At 41.5% G+C, this 20,072-nt stretch overlaps 1 protein-coding gene across 4 annotated transcripts in view; it reads left to right on the top strand.

Annotated features, from left to right (window-relative positions):
• The first annotated feature begins 415 nt into the window (after positions 1–415).
• LOC119396194 (syntaxin-binding protein 5-like) overlaps positions 416–20,072 on the top strand; it is a 55,084-nt gene continuing 35,427 nt past the window's right edge. For all 4 annotated transcript variants that reach the window (XM_049416990.1, XM_037663291.2, XM_037663290.2 and 1 more), the window contains exons 1-9: positions 416–725; positions 2,520–2,617; positions 6,639–6,720; positions 6,852–6,952; positions 9,395–9,529; positions 9,766–9,829; positions 14,848–14,931; positions 15,957–16,080; positions 17,986–18,061. In XM_049416990.1, the coding sequence (XP_049272947.1) occupies positions 588–725; positions 2,520–2,617; positions 6,639–6,720; positions 6,852–6,952; positions 9,395–9,529; positions 9,766–9,829; positions 14,848–14,931; positions 15,957–16,080; positions 17,986–18,061 (902 nt within the window). In that variant the 5' untranslated portion in view covers positions 416–587. The remainder of the gene's footprint in view (positions 726–2,519; positions 2,618–6,638; positions 6,721–6,851; positions 6,953–9,394; positions 9,530–9,765; positions 9,830–14,847; positions 14,932–15,956; positions 16,081–17,985; positions 18,062–20,072) is intronic.

Below are 20,072 nucleotides of genomic sequence, written 5' to 3'. Positions count from 1 at the left end.
GAGCCACGCGAGTGTTTTCCTCTCTCTCCTAGGTCGGTAGACAATTATGCATCGTGTAGAATCGCATGGCTGAGCAAGAATCCGAGAGTTATGCAAGGAAATGTGTCGTTGAGTGCGCCCAAATGCTGCATCAAGGACGCTCTGGTTTAGTTTCGGTATTGAAGTCTCGATTCCAAGAGATGATTGCGCGGCTCAGGTTGTCAGAGTTTATATTTGAGCTCTCGTAGTGTACCTCTCCTAACATTAGTCAATATTTTAGAAGCGTAAAACGCGAAAGAAACGCCTTCCTCTCGCGTACGCGCGCTATTTTCGGCGTTGACTGCATACCAAAACTAGCCGAACAGTCACGTGACTAACATCCGGGTGGTAGGAGCGTCGCGCCCATTGGACAACGCAGAAAGCGCACCCAGCGACCCCTGTCAGAAACCGAGTGAATTTTTTTCCGTAACAGTTCACGCTTCGCGAGTCGGGCTGTGTCCACGTAGTTTTTTGTTTTTATCCTTTTACTCGAGACATTGCTTTCGGATGCACTGAGTGCAGCGTACTCATGTTTCCAGTAGGATAACGAGGCCGCATCTTCACCGGGGATGCCTAGATCCGATACGAAAAAGTCTGGATTTTTCAAGGGTGTTCTCGATGGGCTACGGTCCTCGGTAACCCAACCAGTGAAACCAGAAGCCGACGTCGAAGAGACGCTCCGACCGGAACATTTTAAGGTTTCCAGAGTAAGCGAACACAACATCTTTTGAGAACCGTTACGGACTGCAACCGCACGATCGTTGCGGGGACATAATTGATTCTCGGTGCGCGCAGCGGCCCGAAAAAAAAAAAAGGGGGTGTGATTTGTGTTATGACGGGAGTCGGCCATTTCATTCGCGGGTTGTGTGCTTGACAAGAATCCGCCTACCACAGTGAACGCATGGATTGCGCTCGGGCTTACGCGTGCACGCAGGGATGCTCGGATTTGCATTAGATCCGCGTTTTAAGTGGCACTCCGTACAGTTTTGGCTTTCGGCAATGGCTCGGCCCCCGTAGTTATGCAGTATGGCTCTGATGTCGCGATTGTGAAAGACGGCGATGTTTAGAAAAAAAAAATGAAAAAGAAATCGGCCACATCACACTGACCTCAACGGCCTGCGCGTGTTGTATTTGGCATGTTGCGTACCTCTCACTTCGCTCGTGTCAGTAAGACACGAATCCGTGTTATATGCGCGAGGCTACTACGCTACCTGTGCCTTGCCCGTACCGTTTAATGCCAAGATTTTTTGTGCAGCGTCTCCAAGGTTCGGTGGTTTGTTTCGGTTTGCGCATCTCGCTGGTTTATGTTTATGGAATCAGTTACAAGCGCGGAGTTCTATATCACTCGTGTATATCGTTGCGACCCGTATTGACCAGAACTCTACCGCTTCGTCACACGTGAAATACAAGTGCCTACGCGGACAGCTTCTAGATCGGCATTTCCAACGCGGCATGACCCTTACGTGCTTAACGTAAACGCGCAAAGGGCGGCCGCAGATGTTATAAATGTCGTGCGGGGCAGGAGCGGTCGTTGATTATCGAATTTGGTGTCGCAGTAAGTAGGTTCCCGTTCGCCAACCGTGTTCGATCTCGAATAGGGAGTCGCGGTTTCTGCGCGGCTGTACGAGAGCATCTCTGATTCGGAAATGTAAACACCATATTGCCGAGATTCCCTAAGTTGTGCCCGAATTTCCGCTCAGCTCGCGCAAAATAGCGGGACCCGGCCACCAAAATCCTGTTTCCAGGACCAGCGAACGTGCTAGTAGTTGTCTCGCGACCTTTTAGCTATTTGTCGTAGATGCAGCGCAAGTGACGCAGATTGGTTGCATTCCTGAAAAGCACATTAATCATTGCGGAGGTCACGACCTTTTCTTTCTCAGTTTGTTTTCGTCGTACGTCACAAGTATGTTAGCAAAAGCTCTCCAATTTCTTCAGTATTTTCCTAGCTTGGTGTAGTGCACGAAAAAAAAATGAGCAGAATTTAACCGTGAGTATTGTAAATTACCTATTTGAAACACGATGCACCATGGTTTCTCTGGGACTTGCACATAGAGGATTGTCACTGTAGTTCATAAAAAACAAAACAGATCATTATATAGAAGTCGTCATATAGTACGCTCTGAGCTTATATAATTCTCTGTGGCTTTTGAAAAAGGCAACACTTCTCTATTGTACCCAAAACGGGTTTCCGAAGCCTAGATCAAGCACATTTACATGCAAAGGTTTCCCTCGGATCAGTTTCACCCGTGTTTTTGTTGTGGACAGGTGTGCATATGACGCTTCAAGATTTATGGGCCATTTTGTACTTGGTACATGACTAGGCAGGCTGGGCAGCCAAAATTGGGCCAAGAGACGGATATAATGGCAACGTGTGCTGTCTTTGAAAAATTAGAATTTCCTTGATTTTTATAATTGCTGCGAGAAAAAGTAGCAGAGGAAGGCTGGCCCACTTGTTAATGCACTCACGAAATTTCCTCCTTTTTTTTTTTCGCACCTGGCAGACTGTACGCCATGGATTTCCTTTCCAACCAACGGCATTGGCATTTGATCCCGTGCAACGGATACTTGCCATCGGAACAAAAAATGGCTCTTTGAGGTTGTATCCTTCAGTGTGTACGTCCATACTTTCTGTATTTATTGAACGACCAGGTGAGGGGTTGCGCTTCAGATAAGCACAGCAATATTTTAATATTTACAACTTGCCGCATCAGAGCAGTGCTGCCGTTTTAGCCGTTGCAGAAGACACATTGAACATGATTACACCTTTCATGGTGGTGTTGGAATCTTAGGCACATACAATCGCTGCAATCTTGTTCATTTCTGTGAATTATATCCAATGGCCATTATAGATGTTGCTACACACCTTTTCTTTGTTTTTCCATGCCACAAGTCGATGAACTCATGGACTGTGTAATTGGGGCGCTGCCACTATTTGAAAAATCACAAGTGTTTGCATCGTGCTAGGGTTAGTAAACACGTGCAGTCAAGTACAGAGAGCATCAGACAAAAATTGCTGGATGAATTTTTTAATCTCGAATACAAGTTCACTATGTGGGCGTGTTTAGGCGTGGCATGGTGTCGGCTGTAACGTTTAGTACAGATGTCCATTGTGTGCAAGCACGAGTTACGTAGAAATTGACACTACTTTCAGGTGCATGCTGACACTCTGTTTCAAGCACAAATAGCACATTTGTGTTTGGTATTGTTTGGTACGCTTCATCGCCACTTGGCTGTACTTGAGCAAGGTTTCTTTTTGCACCACATACTTTGTTCCCCAAGCATGCAGTTGCAGTTTGTTATGTTCAGTTTGTGAGTTTTATTGCTCTTTCATTGCTCTGTTTTGTTCATACTCCTTTGTGTTGTATGATTTCCTTGTGTTCATGCCTTTTGTCTTGATTTAATAAATACTTGTGTGTTTTATTTCACAGTTTGTGCTGTGTCATTAATGAACACTTCGTTTGTTGAGAGCACGTTGAAAGAGATTTGTGGTTGCTGTAGTTTTATTGCTTATACGTTGCTTAGATGGTCAGACACATTTGAACCATTAAAGTGTCAGCACCATTGTATACCTTTGCACTGATGTGTGAATGATCGGCATCCATCTGTCACTCGTAACGTCATTTATTTTGACAAATGCTCCAGTGTTTTGCATCACATCAACTCCATGAGGCCAGTTAGTCTCCCTTCCCAACAAACTTTAAAGCGGTATACATGCCACCTGTTGTTTCGGAGAACTGCCTACATAGGCATAGGTCAACCAGTAAGACTGTAAAAACATTTTTTGACTGTGATGTAGTGTTTGCTCAGTGTAGCAAATGAAATGCAGTGTAGATCTTTAAGTCAGTAGCTGCATCAAGAGGCGTTCACGCTTAATTTCATCACAAAAGAAATTGATATGCCAAGTCCTGGGTTTCCTAGCTCTTATTGCACATTTATTTTCCCCCTTGGCTTCATGCTATAATCTTCAAATAATTTACTGTCTTTCAGGATTGAGCCTGAATTTATACCTAATACTGTTTTGATGTGGGAGCATTCATTTAAACGGCATTGCAAGAGTGCAGTGGTTGTCAGATCCGGTAGGTATGCACACATAGTAGCTTACCACTTGGGTCAGCAAGAAACGTAACATGCTGTAACAGCCAGCAATAAAGATATCCGCAGCGTGGTACCTTGAGAATATTGTATATGTTATGTGAGCTAGAGGTGCCAAGACTTTTGTTTCGTTGAACGGTGAGCTTAGTTTATGTATGTCTAGCTAAATGATGCCTACGTATGCAGGCTTGTTTCACTTGCATTAACCAGGCCAGGAATTATTCGCGTACATAATTTTCGTCACGTGTATATTTTCTTTTGTTACCCATGTTTTTGTTGAAACAGCATGCTACAATTTTTTTCTTTCTTGAATTTTTCTTTTTTTTTCTGTACTGCATACTCAATCTAAAGCTTGCTCTTCTGCTTGAACAGCCATGCTGTGCAGCCTACTGTGCAAGTCGAGATAGTGTGCAGATGCAAAACCACTGATCAAAATGATTAAAATGCGTTGCATGCATCGTGATGCAACGCATTCAGACGTGCATGTCTGAATAAGTACGAGTACGGCGCTAAGGAAAATGCAAGTGTAAAGGTTGATAACTGAGTCTACTGTCGATGTCATTACATCGTCATGTAGTGAATTTATACCTTTCCTCATAGGGTTTCACAATGTTTTACATCTGGTGTATTTAAAACTGTATTCACACGACGGACGAAATCGCGATTCGAGCTTGCAGATTGCGTATTACGTCACCATGCATCAGCTGTTTCCGTGTTCCCTCTTCGGTTCGCGCAGAGCGATTCGTGAAACGACGGAGGGCCCAAATCATGGTTGGGATCCTCGGGGAGCAAGGCCGAAATCCTTGCGTGTAGCGTGAATTCTCCCCTGTTGTGTGAATGCTGGCTGTGGAGATACTTGATACATCCGAATCACGTCTCATGTCACGGGACTGATTCGTCCATGATCACGTCCATTATGTGAGTACAGCTTAAGTGACTGGATAGGCACTTCTCAAATGGGCTAAACGCAACACAGTTAACGTTTCTGTGGAGAGTTCTCACATGAAATCGACATTCTGTACAATTGATAGCACTCTCTAAAGAACTAAAACATTCTTGCTTGTTCTTTAGCCGTACAGATAAGATTCCGGAGGTGCAAGAAACATGGCAAAACTTAAATTCAAATTCACAGAACTAAATTAGTTGGTAGTGGAAGGCGTGAAGTTTATTTCTTGAAGAAAAATTGTAGCGTAAAATTACACAAGTACAGACAGGTACACATAACTGGCGCTGTACTAGTCCCGTGTACTAAATGTGTATTAAACTAAACGTGGTTTAGTTTGATGCATCACTAACTTTTTGCATTGTTTTAAATTGGTCACCAGTGCAGTCATCGGCCAACATAACGGGAACCATGCAGCATGTAGATCAGCACACCACTTATGCGAGGTCATCATACTGTTCTTTTGTCCTTGCACATTTTGGAGCAATAGCGACCTTCTACAATGTTTTGATGTAATTCATTTATGTATCAGTTTCTGTAATTAGCTGCATACAGCAGCCACATTTCGGTATTGGCAAAATGCAAGACACCCGTCTACTTAGGTTTAGGTTCTCGTTAAAGAACACCAGGTGGTTGAAATTAATTTGTATTTTTCCACAATGGTGCAGCTCATAATCGTATCTTAATTTAGGCATGTAGAACCCCAGAATTTAAATTATTAAAAATTCATCTTAGCTATGAAATGAAAGCTCTAAAAATTCCTGATTAATTTGTGTTATTTTTGTTTCTTGAATGTGTCATATAACGCGGCAGAGTTAAAATTACCAGGTTTTCTTTCCTTCAGACGAACCACATCCTTCTATCTACAGCATGAATTTGTACATTCTCACATCTACTTTATTTATTCCTGAATAATTGTGCCAGATTTTGTAAACACACACCAGATTCATTCTGGGCAAGAGGGATTGCTTGCAATAAAATAGAAAAGTGGGCGTACGGTTAGCGTATAATTGAGGACGACTCAAACGATGCAGGAATGTGTTGGGAGAGCACATCCTTATCCGGACCTGTGGCATATCTTCTAAAAGTGTGTACATTTGGGTTGTATATATGTATCGTATGCTTATTGGAAAGCACGAAATGTCCTTTTGGTTAATTACAAAGTAGAGTGTAGTGTAGAAGGAAGTGAGGCATGCAGGCACAGACACAAAAGAGGAGAAATATACAATACAAATGCTGACTATCACCTGAAAGGCTGTACTGTGGCGGAAAAGAAGGTAGTCGCGAATCTTATTTGTGCATCCTTAGGAATAGCTGTGTCACTTGTTAACCTGGCAAATGTGCGGGTCACATGAGGGATAACTGCTTAAGCATGTCATTTCTTCTTTGACACTTGGCGTTTGTGTTGTAAATTTTTCCCCTCTTGTGGTTGTGTCTGCGCGACTCGATTTATTCTACAACGAATTACAAGCAAATAGCTTGGCTTCCTGTCATCTTAGAGAACGGCCTTGTGTGCTTCATTGCAAACTGTCAGATCGTGTGCAGACACCTTTGCTACAGAACCTTGACTCGCAACGTCTCAAAGGTTCGGCCGGCCCGGCGTGGATTGTACCATTCAACATGTGTTGGAGTATGCTGTGATACAGATTTTATTTTTGGTGAATGAGGTGAGGCTTTTTCACTTACTCAGCATGTCCTTTGAAAAGTTGTGTTCGTGGAAGGGCTGCTATTGCAATGCGGGATGTGGATAACGACGGTCCCGTCCGGTGTTAACGGCCGCGTGTCGCTTTTTGTTCAGGGTGCTCTGATTAGCGTGTGTGCAGATGATACTCTCCACCTCTGGAATCTACGCCAGAAGAAGCCTGAGGTGGTGCACACGCTCAAGTTCCAAAAAGAACGGCAAGTCCCAGTGTTTTTTTTCTTCTGCTATCTTTTACATCTGTATTAGTGATATTTGAGGATTGTTTAAATTCAAGAGGTGTGGTGGTTCTTGAAGGGGCTGCGCCACTGGAATGGCTGGGGTACACGGGCAACGACAAAAACAAAAACAAGTAATAATTTTAGCTGCATTTGTAAATCACCGTTCTGCAAACCAAAAGAGCCATTCTCACTGTAAAAAGGAGCTTCCCTGAGCCAGGAAAGACAAAAGTGATGACTCCCCCTTGAAGTTTGTCTTCTGCAGTTCTTCAGCTTAGTCTTCTTCAGCTTAGTTGTCTTTTCAATTGGTAAAGAAAAACCACATTTGTGTACTAAGAATCCGAAGACTGAACTTGACAAGTTTCCAGAAGTTTTCCCTGAGCCCCAGGGACCTAAATATGAAGAAACAATATTAATTTCATGTTGCATGGTGGCAGTGTCTTAACACAAAATTCGAAATGCAATGATAATATTACCGTAAAATTGACAAAAATTTTGCAGTGGAAGCACAATTTGTCACTCCAAACTTATGTAAGGCTTTTGCTTAGCATCCTTTAGTGAACATCTAAACTGGAGTACACCGGCGCCTTTTTTAGCATTCTGAAATATCGGGATATGGCTGGCACAGCTGGAAGTCAGCATGAAAATTTATGCAGAATAGTGGAGTGTCATCAACATTAAGCTGCTATCGCATCCCTAAAGGATCCCTGACACAGTTTTTTTCAGAATGATATAAATGTTTAGGCTACAACTACAGTAAATCATTCACACCATAATTTAACCGAAGCATCTTGTATCAAGGGAGCTATGGGCGATTAAAGGTTACCCTCCTCTCAAGCCGTGCTTTTTCTCAACTCCTCCGTCGAGTGGTCGGGGCTAAGCGCTGTCTTCTGCGATCCTCTGCTGGCCCACTGCAGACTTTAGATGCCAGGCTTTGTGTTTTTCTTGTTGATCTCTGTGCCACCAGGTGCTGCCACAAACCTGGCCACTCATATTTTCTTTGGTTCAAGATGTTAACAAGCCAATCAGATAGGTTGCAAGAGTTACATTCCTAAACAATGTCACTTCCCAATAAAACAGCGACAGCTGCAAAAGGAAGGGAAACAGCACAAAATTTTGATGGAACACAAGGTGAAATAGAGACGAGAATGGCACCTCAAGCCCAGCAAGGGACAGCTGAATACTTGAATTGGTGTAGCACTGTGATCTTTAGTTATGCGATTATTTAAAACCTTATAATAAATTACATACTTTATGCAGTGCATTTAAATCAGCCTTTTAATGATCTGAAGCAGCTATGCTACCGGCTCAATGGGTTTGTAAGAGATTGTGAAAATCGTTTCAGGATCTCTTGAAATGTTTATTGATAGGTTAGGCATTGCTTAGTTGGGCATAGATAACAATGAAAAATCACTTGCTTCGATGTGATTTCTGCAAGTTGTACTACCCACCCATGAAAGGTACAGCTTGCCATCAGCCACGTGTAGAGAGTTAAGTGAACATAATAAATTGATGGAGAGGTGTGTCTTCTGCACACAGGTTTCTATCATGGTCTTTGGTGGGCCTGTTCCTGTGAATATACTGCATATAAACATGGCTTTTTTGTCTGTGTTTATTCACATGTAACATTTGAAAGTGAACCGCTTCTGCAGTTCTTAAGATGCAAATATTTCGCCTGGAGCATAATCAGACCTTGTTGGAGATTCAATCTTACGATTATCACCATACCGGAGCATGCATTACATAAGGAGGACTAACCACAGTGGTAGCAGATTGTAAGGCCAGTCCAAATAGAACAGCTTTTACATATTGGAAGTGTTCATTGTTTTTAACCAGATCGGCTGTTCCCAGATTTACCTGTGAACTACTTTTTTATTATAAAGAAGTGGGGAGAGTTTTCTTTTTCCGTGAAAACTTTTACCCTTCTCTCAAAACTGCAGGGCATGTTTCGTCCCTACACGCTCACTTATTGGTTTAGTTTATGTTGAAAGCACTGCTTCAGCCCCAGCCTTTATATAAGATGATCTCAGTTTCCCCAGTAAATTCCAGTGGAAGCCTAAGACAATGCCTAGACTGAAGTTTCTAGAGCATTTGCCTACTTTTTGTTGACTCATGGTGAATTATGCCATCTGTTGTTTAGGAGAATTGTGTGCACGTGAACAGTGGATAGGGGCTCCCTGTATAAAGCTCGCATCACTAAGAACTCTTGGCACTGTGTAATTATTTGTTAGGCACAAACTCAACCTCTTGCTGTAGCGTTTCTGGAAGGCAAATTGGATTTGAGACTAGTAAAAGAGCAACTGGCGAAAGACTGTTGTATTGAGACTGTTAAAACTTGTGCCTGCTGTCAAGCCTGTTTTTGACAACAGCAAAGACCATTAATTCCTTTGTGGACCGTATCTCTCGTCTCTTTTCTTTTTCTAGGATCACCCATTGTCACCTGCCGTTCAGGAGCAAATGGCTGTACATTGGCACCGAGCGTGGGAATTTGCACGTAGTGAACATAGAATCGTTTACCCTTTCTGGCTATGTCATCAACTGGAACAAGGCTATAGAATTGTGAGTGTGCTTTGCCAAATTCTAAGATACCCAAGAGAGTTTTAGGATTTCCAGCTCACTCTATAACTAAGATGACTGCATGTGGTTATCTTTTTGTTTACTACAGATGCACTTTGTTTCCCTAATGTGACAAAAAGTGCAGACATTGAGAATGCACAAACAAAAGATTGTGTAAAGAAAGGATCATGCGTGGTCCTGCTGTCATGGTGTACAGAATTTGTGCTCCGTCTATGCAGATCTCGCAAGACTCATCCTGGCGCAGTTGTTCACGTCAGCGACAACCCTGTGGACTCTAATAAGGTCAGTGCTTTGGCTTCTTTTCTTTCTCGCACATGTGTTTATCCCCATTAAATTTTCCTGTTTTACTTTTGTGCATATGTCACTCGATTCACTCGGGAAATGCTGGAATGTGACTGGCATATATCGCCATCTTATGTTACGTATATTGAAGCATTACTCTTCATGATAGCATGCTTCAGATTTTCTGCTACTGCAGTCATAAATGCCAGATATGGCAAACTTACTCCTAAAAAGTAATTAAGTTAAATGACTTATTACATTGCTAGAATATTTACAAATGTAATTGCATTGCAAATTACAGCGGCCAAAAGTAATGACACCACATTACTATTATTTCTGAAAAGTAATCAAATTACTTTGAAATTACTTCAGCAAAAGTTATTTCAAGCAACATCATTCAAGGCTTTGGATTCGGATGCTATGCAGCTTTCTAGTGGGCCTGTTTGGTTCCCATGCCTGAGGTTTGGCACTCAGATTAAGTTGTCTTTGTTATCTTTCATTTGTTTTTTGGTGACTTTTTTTATGCCATAAGGGAGGCGGACATGTTATATTTCAGTCAAAAGTAATCAGAAAAGTAAGGAGCAATTTTTCTCCCTTGAAGTAATTCATTACACTACTCATAACAGTAAAGAGTAATTTAATTACTGTAATTCCATTACTGCCAAGTCTGGTCATTGTGTAGCCTTCCCAGTACTTGGGCAAGTTAGCAGCTCTGACATCGTTGGTACAAGACATGTTGAATGCCAGCTTGGGGCTACGAAGGTCCCAGCTTCGCATTTTAATAGAGCTGATAGCATTTTGTTTGTTGACATGTCACAGAGTTAGCAGTGATTAACATGACATGGCATTCCTGACTCGCTGTTTCTGATCTGTGTGATGCAAGAGGAAACACTTTGATCACCTGTTGAAGTACATGGTTAAGCCTAATTGCACCCGATTCTTGGCTATACCTCCATTGCGGGCATGGACTGTATGTACAGAAAAAAAAACAGTAAACGTGAATGAATGCATATGTTTAGCTCATTAATAAAAAATTATGCTTTAAAGCAATTTCCTGCTCTTCTGTTATCCCTCTGTCGTCTTTCTAAGCATTCCTGCGCAAAAAAAGGTAGGTGTTATTTGCTTTTGGCAGCTGCCTAAGAATAAACTTCTGGCACTGTTTGTGACAGTTTTCGTTGCACAAGGCAATAGATTTTGCTATTAATTGAGTTTTCAGTAAATTAGCTCTCTGAGCTGTTTTACGCAGCTGATGTGAATGCGAAGCCTTGGCTTCCAAGATGGGCTCACAGGAAACCTATTTCTGTGAAGCACTACAAATGTTCTTTGTAAGGCTTTTGAAAATCGTCCTCGTAAGACACTTAAGGCCCATATTTTTAACTGTTCTGTGGCACCATATGGCGGGTGCATCGTTGCTGTGCTGCTTTCGTGCTCAAGCTGCGCAGCACTTTTTAAAAACCTTTTGTTCATCCTTGCACGTTGACAGAGATGAATTGCAAAAGAACATTGTGCATTGTGTATGCCCCGAAGCACTGTGGTCAGCGGTTGGCTGAGCACACATTCAGGCCTGTTTCCTCATGCACATGCGGTTTCGTGCATGCATATTGACCCGATGAGTAGATGCCGGTGTGACTGTGAGGCGCCTGACCAACTTTTTTTGTTGTCCTTTGTGCACTAGTGGAAATCATCCATAGCCACATGCATTCGTTGAATTGGCATGTTCTCGTATCAAGGAACCATTGAGAGCGCTGTGTCTATGTTTTGCAACGTAAACAACAGCCTGCCATGAATTGTGTGTGGCTCTTTCTCAAGTGACCGGTTGTTTTTCCAAGTGGGCATAAAATGGGAAATAATAAACTGTGTTTCAGTAACTGAAGTGTACTTGAGTCACTGCACAGAGCTCCTATGCATGCCTGCAACAAAACTGAAAAATTGAAAAAAATGTTAGTCTGTTTCGTTGGCTGCATGTCATTTATGATGCTGAAGATGACAAACAAGAATCTATTGAATAAAAATAGAATTCTATAAGCAGATAAATCTAGCCCTCCAAATCAGTCCCAGTGCCTGAAGCGACCCTTTATGAAGGATTGGTGACCACCACTGGTTCTTGATCGGCCCTGTTATACACATGCAATTGTTCACACACGATGACTAGAAGCAAATACTATTGTCGAGGTGCACAAAGCATTTTATCAACCGACTGACTGACTGACTGACCGACCTGATCAAGGGCTTTATTTTAGTTTCTACGGAAAAGAGGTGGTGGTAGGAAAAAGCAAGACAATATCCGCCTCATAGAACTCAATTCTTTCGTTGTTTATATGCTCCATGGTACATGTCGTTGCCTGACAGCTTATTTTTGCCTGTTTTGGCTAATTATGTTTTTGCGTGTCTTTTGATTCATTTATATATCTCTCACTACATCACGTCAGTAGTGTTGCAAAGATGGAGTGGAAAGATGTAGACATTACTCACGCTGTGCCGATATCGTCGACATATTAGCTTGCCTAATTGCAGCTTGACAAGGTCTACACATTTAAGCCAGCATTACACTACTTAGTGAGCTTGGCTTGAAATTACTTGGTACTTTGTCCTTATTGTCCACGTGATGAGGTATGACACGAACAATCTTGGTGTGTTGCGAGAAGAGAGAAAAAAAAACAAACAAGCATATTAGTATACGCCTTCAGCAATGTTGACAAAATGCTCTGGTCAAGGGCAAAGGTATGAGGGACGCGAGGCAACTGCGCTGGAACATTTTTCCTTTTTAGACACTTTTCATGTGTTGAGAATACACCTAACCTTTTGCCATTTAGCCCTCAATTAAAACCTAGGCACATCTTATATATCTCATATTCCTACTAATAATGAAGTTTTGTGACACTGCTTCTGGTAGCCATGTACCCAGTAATCTGGTTTCAGGGGCTCATGGTTAATTGATGGTGTGGTGGGGGTGAAGTTTATATGTATAAAGGTATGTCCGAAATAAATTAGGGGGTAGGGGGTGTAAGGAGTTTGTTGTGGAAGGGGTTTGTATAAAACCCCGGCCTTTGGTATTTGTGGAATAATTGCACGTGTCCGAGTAGTGGGCAGCAATATGCTTGAAGTGGGCCGTGTTTAAAGAAATATCTAGTTTGTTTTCACTTGAAAAGGCCATCTTCAAGTGACTGGGAAAACGGATTCTGACTTTCCTTTTCTTTTCTTTTTCCAAGGCCAGGTGTAGCCTTGCATTTTGTAGGAAATGGCCCACATTTCTCTATTAATAATGTTGTTCAAAATGGTGCCCAGTTGATACAGCGAGGTTTTAGCAACTGGAAACAGTAATGGCTCGGAAATTATGGTAGCAAGGTAGGCAGGGCAGAATGGTATGTTGTCTCGCTGGTGTCCCGTTTGAACACAGTCTTTAATTCAGTTGCAGTAACTTAATGTTAAGCAAGGTTTAGCTCTGTTTTGGTAACGATTCTTTGTACATCATTTTGATGAGTGTTTGCTTTCACACGCAGAACTAGCACTAGAAACACACACCTTGCAGTGCTGTCCCATAGCCAGTATGATGGTTTCGAGGTTGGACGTAACATCCCAAAACCTTTGTGGTTTTGGGACGTTAAACCCCAGATAGTATTATTATTATTATTATTATTATTATTATTATTATTATTATTATTATTATTATTATTATTATTATTATTATTATGAGGTTCAACCCCCCCCCCCCTGAAATTTTTACACTATATATGTGCGTGCACATACAGACACACACGTCAACATATATGAAGGGGGGTCGAGCCATCCCCGAAAAAATTTCTGGGTTCACCCTTGCCCTTGAATCATACTGATCCATATCAAGTACACTCCTCTTCTAGCAATACGTTTTAAGAAGCGCATAGTTAAGCAAGTGGTGAGAAGTTGTCATTAAAGCCATAATTTTGGCAAGATTTGTTGCCCCCGCGACGATAAATTGTCTTGTTGAAATGTCGGCTCCAGCATCATTCCTTGCTTGATGATTTATCATCACATCAAGCTTCCAGCTTTTCCTAAACTTAAGGGGGGACCCTGCTTCGGAGACATATTTCTTTGTTTTTGAGTACATTTTTATGAAACTTTCGCAGCTTATGTATTTTTATGTCCTGATTTCAAATATGCAATTATTTTTCTAGTACATTATGCTATTTCCAAAATATCAAATATTTCATGTATATTGTTGGGAGCAAGATTTATTTATAAATTGTAAGAGTTATAAAGCAAATTAGCATACCACAATAAGCTGGAATGAATGCTGTTTGCAATAAAACAAGAATGGATGTTCTAGGCCCAATTGAACAAAAGTTATAGTGCGTTGAACACTTGGCAAGTCAGCAATGTCGAGCTCAGTCAAACTGGGATCAAGCTGGGAATGTTCAAAATACCATAACTTTTGTTCAAATGGGCCTAGAACATCCATTCTTGTCTTTTTGCATACAGCATTGATTCCAGGTTATTGTGATAGGCTGATTTGCTTGATAACTCTCACAGTTTAGGAATAAAGCCTGCTCCTCACAATACAAAAACTATTTAATAGTTTCAAAACTACATATTGTATTAGAACAATAATTGCATGTTTGAAATCAGCACATAAAAATACATAAGCTGTGAAAGTTTCATAATGATACGCTCAAAAACAAGAAACATGTTTCAGAAGCAGGGGCTACTTAAGCAAAAAAACTTAAGGAAACGTGATATCAGAGACAAGGTGTATAACTTTAGCTTCCCATACCTTCATCAGGAGGATATCCTCTAGACAGTTCTCTACAAATACCTGTGGTGGGAGCAGCCATTTTTACCTGTTTTGGTTGAAGCATCCTTACTTGTGCCATCACATTGCTTAGTACCGTATTGTCTGTCGCTTTTGAATATGTGCTTGTTATACAACAAACAAGCCGGATCCAACTGTGTTTGTTACACATCCATATAGCACTATTCCAACTTTTCTTCATTTACGTAACAAAACTGCATGTCATGTGTGTTAATTTTTTTCTGTGCAGCTGCTCATCGGCTTTGAGACGGGAGCATTGGTTCTCTGGGACTTGCGCAGCCGTACTGCCGAAGCAAGGTTTCAACACTCTGAGGTGACATGACATTACTAGATGGGTTGTGTGTCTTGTTTATATTGATATGTCTAGTCATATTGGCAAAGAAAGTTTAGCTTGTGGCCGAGTTCTATTGAATGATTCCAGAAACAGGTTCTTGTAGACATTTTTTCTAAAATGCAGTTATAAAATATTTTTGGGAAATTTCATCGATAAACCATTCGGGTCAACAAAACTTGCATGTGATTCAGGTGTTGGCTTGTCGATGTAATGTGTCAGGTTGCTTAAATAACCATTGCAATGTACCGAATAGGCGGTGAAAATGTTACATTTGTTGAAGGGCTTGTAGACATGAGGTTTGCTCCATCTGTACCCTAGCTCAATCCACAGAAATGGAAATGGTGGCTCTACATTATGGCGGATATTTGTAGGGTGCACCTTTCAGTCATGCCTGAATCGCACTTGCTGCTTGAATGCTGTGCCCATTTAACAACTCTTGGTCTCATTTAATCATCCTGGCAATGCCATGTTGAGCCTTCTTGCGGCAATGGAGTGAAATACCCAATTGTGTGCACTCAATATCATTGCGGTAACCTTATTTAATGCCGTAGAGTGCTTTACTCGACTTGTACTGCTTGCACGTTTGCTTTAAACTAGCATGTTTTATGTGCCTTTCCTGAGCTATGCTGACAAGTTTTGTGTCTGCCTTCTTTCCCACCAAAGCACAACATTTTGGTTGATAGTCAGTGATTGTGTTTCCTGTATCTATTCTCTTGTGCCTGTGTCTGAAAGCCTTTGTTCTGAAATGAATCCCTACCAATTAGCTCATCTTTCCGTAGTTTTAATCTTCATTCTTAGTATCTCGTCAATTCAACTTGAACAAGTGCTGTAGTATGCAGGAATAGACAAATAAGTGAGAAAAATATTGTGGAGAGTTATTCGAGTGAACGTTGAGCTTTGTAATAGTGCAGCCAAGGTCCCAAATGCTGTCTTACGGCAATAAGAGATTGCACCACAATGGTGGCGATAGCTTGTGGTTCACTGAGGCTGTTCTTTCCTCGCAGGCTCTCCATTCTGTGGCGTGGCATCATGAAGGCAAGCAGTTCATGTGCAGCCACTCCGATGGCAGCCTCACAACGTGGAACATACGAGTCCCTGCCAAACCGATGAACATCATCTTCCCGCATGGTGAGATCTGTCGTGCATGCCAACATTGTCTCGGTTGTGCCGGTGCCTGTGTAGCTAGTGAAAACCAAAGAATGCAGTGGCAAATGTGGCCACCGTCTAACTTTCAATTTGTGTCAATGTCCTGGCCAATTGTGTTTCCTTATTTTCATGATGTCAAGACATCCTTTGTTATCATGACGTCATGGCATATGTGAACTTGAAAGCTATATGTACAAATTGGATTTGTGAGTGCTGCTTGTACTAAATTTGTAGATTTTAGTTAGTGCGTTAGAGAGCACTCTACTAGAAACCTCAGGAGGGCAGCTGCCTAAGGAAAATTGTGCTAACACACGGTTTGAATGGTAAGAGCAAGCTTTCTCTAGCATGGACCCGATAAATGTTGCTGAAAAGTGCATATTCTGAACTGCCTGATTACATTAGGTTAGTGCACACTGCACCGTAATTCTTGGTTTAATATATTAGCGGTGAATTTCTTCTGGCTGCAAAGGCTAATGCTACGGGGACGGAAAGTTCCTGCACATGTGCTTTGGTGCGAAGTAGCCCAGGCATGTTTGTTGCTGATTTTCAAGTCTCAGACCTTATGCAGCCTGGGACACTATAAAACAAAACTATTACATTTCGTTTTCTATTCTGCTACCAATAGCAATCCTTGTACAGCAATCCTTGCCAAACAGAAGTGAAATTTTTTTGGAAATGCTTGGAAGTGTCCCATTTTGAATCGAATAGGAGATGGCTGCGCACTGATTGTCCTGGCACTGGATACTTATAGCTGGTGGGGATAGTGAACCAGTTTGCGAGGTCAAATAATCCCTTTAGAGCAGTTTTTTTTTGTTTCACTGGAATGTTCCATTTCACCTCAAAATGGGAACACTCGTCAGTGATCTTGCACATCTTCAAGTTTCTTCAGCATAATTTTACATAATCTCTGCACATATATACTTGTCATTTTGACATCATGGGACTTTGTGTGTGGTTTCCAGTCACCACTTGATTGAGGCGAATCAAGAAAATTTTGAACCAGTTCGACCAATTATGGGAAGCTGATGGTAAATCTGGAATAAAAAAGAGACTTGAGTTACATTATAATGGCCCTATTCGCTTAACAAAGGCAGCCACAAGTGATTTTGCATTCACGTAGTGCATTATTTCCTTCACCTGTTCACTGGAGTTCGTTGTGAGCCACTGAGTTTATGATGTAGAGGGGGGCGCAACTAACACGATACACAAGAAAAGATGGACACAGGACGATGCTGAGTGTTGCAGGCAGACCAGCATACTGGTCAACAGGCGACATGGACAGCCTTTGAGAGATGCATAAAATGTGTGATTCTTCCTTATGTGCCTGGACTCGGAGAGGTGAACTTAAATACTAACTGATCGCTGATTTGGTTCCAGGCTTGATATTATTGCAACTTGGGTCAAGCATGAAATAAAGTAGAACAAATTGATGTGCAAACAAAGGCACAAGAAACAAACATGATCAGCTCGTTTTCAATCTCATAACTGAAGTAAAAAGTCCTTGTTGACTCGTAAATATTACTTCTTAATTACACTCTATTGTAATTAACATAGCAGTACTGACTGTTAACACTGTGATTACGATAGTGCTCTTATTTCTCGCACAGTAAATGACGGCTAAGTTTTGCTATTATTTTCAGCAGCAGTGCCACGCATATGTGCTTTGCATTCATATCTTTGCTTTGATAGCCAGTTAAAAGTTGTAGCTCTGCATTTTAGTTTGCCTCCAGTTAAACGACAGTAAAAGAAGGTATATCATTTTTTTGAATGGCTAAAACTCTGAACTATTTCAATTTTTCTTCACATGTTCATCACATCACAATGCATGTTCAACAGCTAGTGCATATAGTCATGTTTGCTTCTTCTTTCTCGTTAATTTTTTTTCAGTGCGGAATTCCAAAGAAGGCAAGCCTGATCCATGCAAGCCCATTTACAAGGCGGAATGGAAAACAGTGAGGGGGGCGTACGTATCTGCAATCTGTGATTTTTGCACTTCTTTCTCGCCTCTTTTTCGTTTGATGTCAAATTTGATATATAGTAATTTGTAATACTATTGTCATTGGGCCTGCATTGATAGCTTAAGTACAATGACTGTTTCTTTTCTCCTTTCTAAACAGGAAAGCACGACATGCAAGTACCCTAACAGAAATGATTTGCATGCTGCCATATGTCCAGGAAAAGATGTGTGTCTCGCATAGCTGGGGTGCTTTTATACGCTTTGCATGCTGTAACCTTTGACTTTACTGAGTGCCGTGCCATGAGCCGTGCGAGTGGATTGGAGATTTGTGATCTTCGGTCGGGCTCCGCAGGATCCTTATATCTTTGTTCCATGCCAACTCTGAATGTTATTAGGCACAGAGCTAAGATTCGGTAATGCCTGCGCTGGAGTGCGAGTTGATGCTACCACCGTTGGCACTTGTCTGTTGATAACTGCTTCAAAAAGCCAATTGCACAGTTAATGGCACGATTTTGTTCACAAGTGTGACTTCCTGTGCCACAGATATGTCACATTGTGTTAGCATAGTGTTAGCACTATTTTACCTCATATAGCACTTACACATAAAATTTGCAGCATCAAGTTGCCTGAAGACAGTCGCCTGTTTCTTGTAGCACACGCTCATATCGTCATTTAGACAGCAGTAATTATCAGCAGATGTAACCAACGTTATAATTGCACACACACTGGCGTGTAGCTACTATCAACATGAAATATTTCTAAGTGGAGAGCATAGGAATTTTCCTATGCTCTCTACTTAGAAATATTTCATGTACAGTCTACATGCAGAGTAAAAGATGTTTGAGAAATTTTGTGGTGATATTACACGTCTTTTGGGCTTGTAAGAAATTTAGAACAATGCTCGTTAGTCGCAGCTTTGATATGTAAAATTAGAGCATTGTTAAGCTTGAAGGCATTTGATCACACGAAAGATTCCTCATGATTTCTCAGCCATCCTTATTAATAGTGTTCCTATACTGTAACAGGCAATGATTTGCATCAATGTAGTGACGGGCGTTTACCGTTTCTGCAGCATATCCCGTCATGGTTGACAACTGTGTAAAGTGATAAAGAAAATAATGACGCTGGCGAGAAGTGAGCATGCAACACGTTTCCTACTACAGTAGTTCTGGCTTGCTCATTCGACAGTGAACTAGACACATATTTGTAGTTTCCAGCACCACCTGCATGGATATCATTGAGTGAATCAAAGCTTTATAAGTGACGAGAGACTCACGGCCGTTCTATGAGTGTTTTGATTGCAGGCGCATAGACACTGTTACATTTGAGCCTGTTCACTCCTGGTTGTGCATCCTAAGCAGAAATCTGATAACAGTAGCTCTCGACAAATAATAACAGATGACGTGGAATGTGGCGAAATGTTTTATTCCTTTGTGTCATCGGTTATGTCTTGGCAGGATATGCGGGTTATCGGTCATCTTTGTGATTGATGAAGTCAGTAATTTGGAAATATGAGCCACTCATGGCTTGTTACTGTAGCTACAGTGGCTGAATTAATGGGTAGGACACATAAAGGATAACACGATGTGCAGATGTTGTAGCCATACTCGTGGCTCTTTTTTTGGCCGTAGGTTCATGTGCAGTCGTGGTGTGTATGGCAAGAAATGCACCCTTCTCTGCCCTACCTTTTGTATGTGTTTATTTGAATAGCTCTCAATGGCTTCTCTTTGGAGTATTGTGTGAGGGGCGCGGTACATTTATATGATGAAAATATTGAGCAATAAGGCATTTCACAAAGGCTAAATGCAATTATAAGAACACCGTTTAGTTTAAAAAGTCTGAGACGTCGTGCAATGGCTACGTCATGGCATTATAGGTGGTTAGTAGTATTGCGTTGCTAAATGCAATGTAATGATGGATGTTGGTATTAATAGTGTTCTAGAGATTGGTTAGTTTTGCTTTTTGGCTAGGACACATCCCGCCACGGTGATCTAGTGGTCATGGTGCTTGACTGCTG

This window comes from Rhipicephalus sanguineus, chromosome 6 (assembly GCF_013339695.2).
Source record: "Rhipicephalus sanguineus isolate Rsan-2018 chromosome 6, BIME_Rsan_1.4, whole genome shotgun sequence".
NCBI classification, from domain to species: domain Eukaryota; kingdom Metazoa; phylum Arthropoda; class Arachnida; order Ixodida; family Ixodidae; genus Rhipicephalus; species Rhipicephalus sanguineus.
Note: the sequence above shows the minus strand (reverse complement) of the source record. Positions and strands in the feature narration are given on the sequence as shown.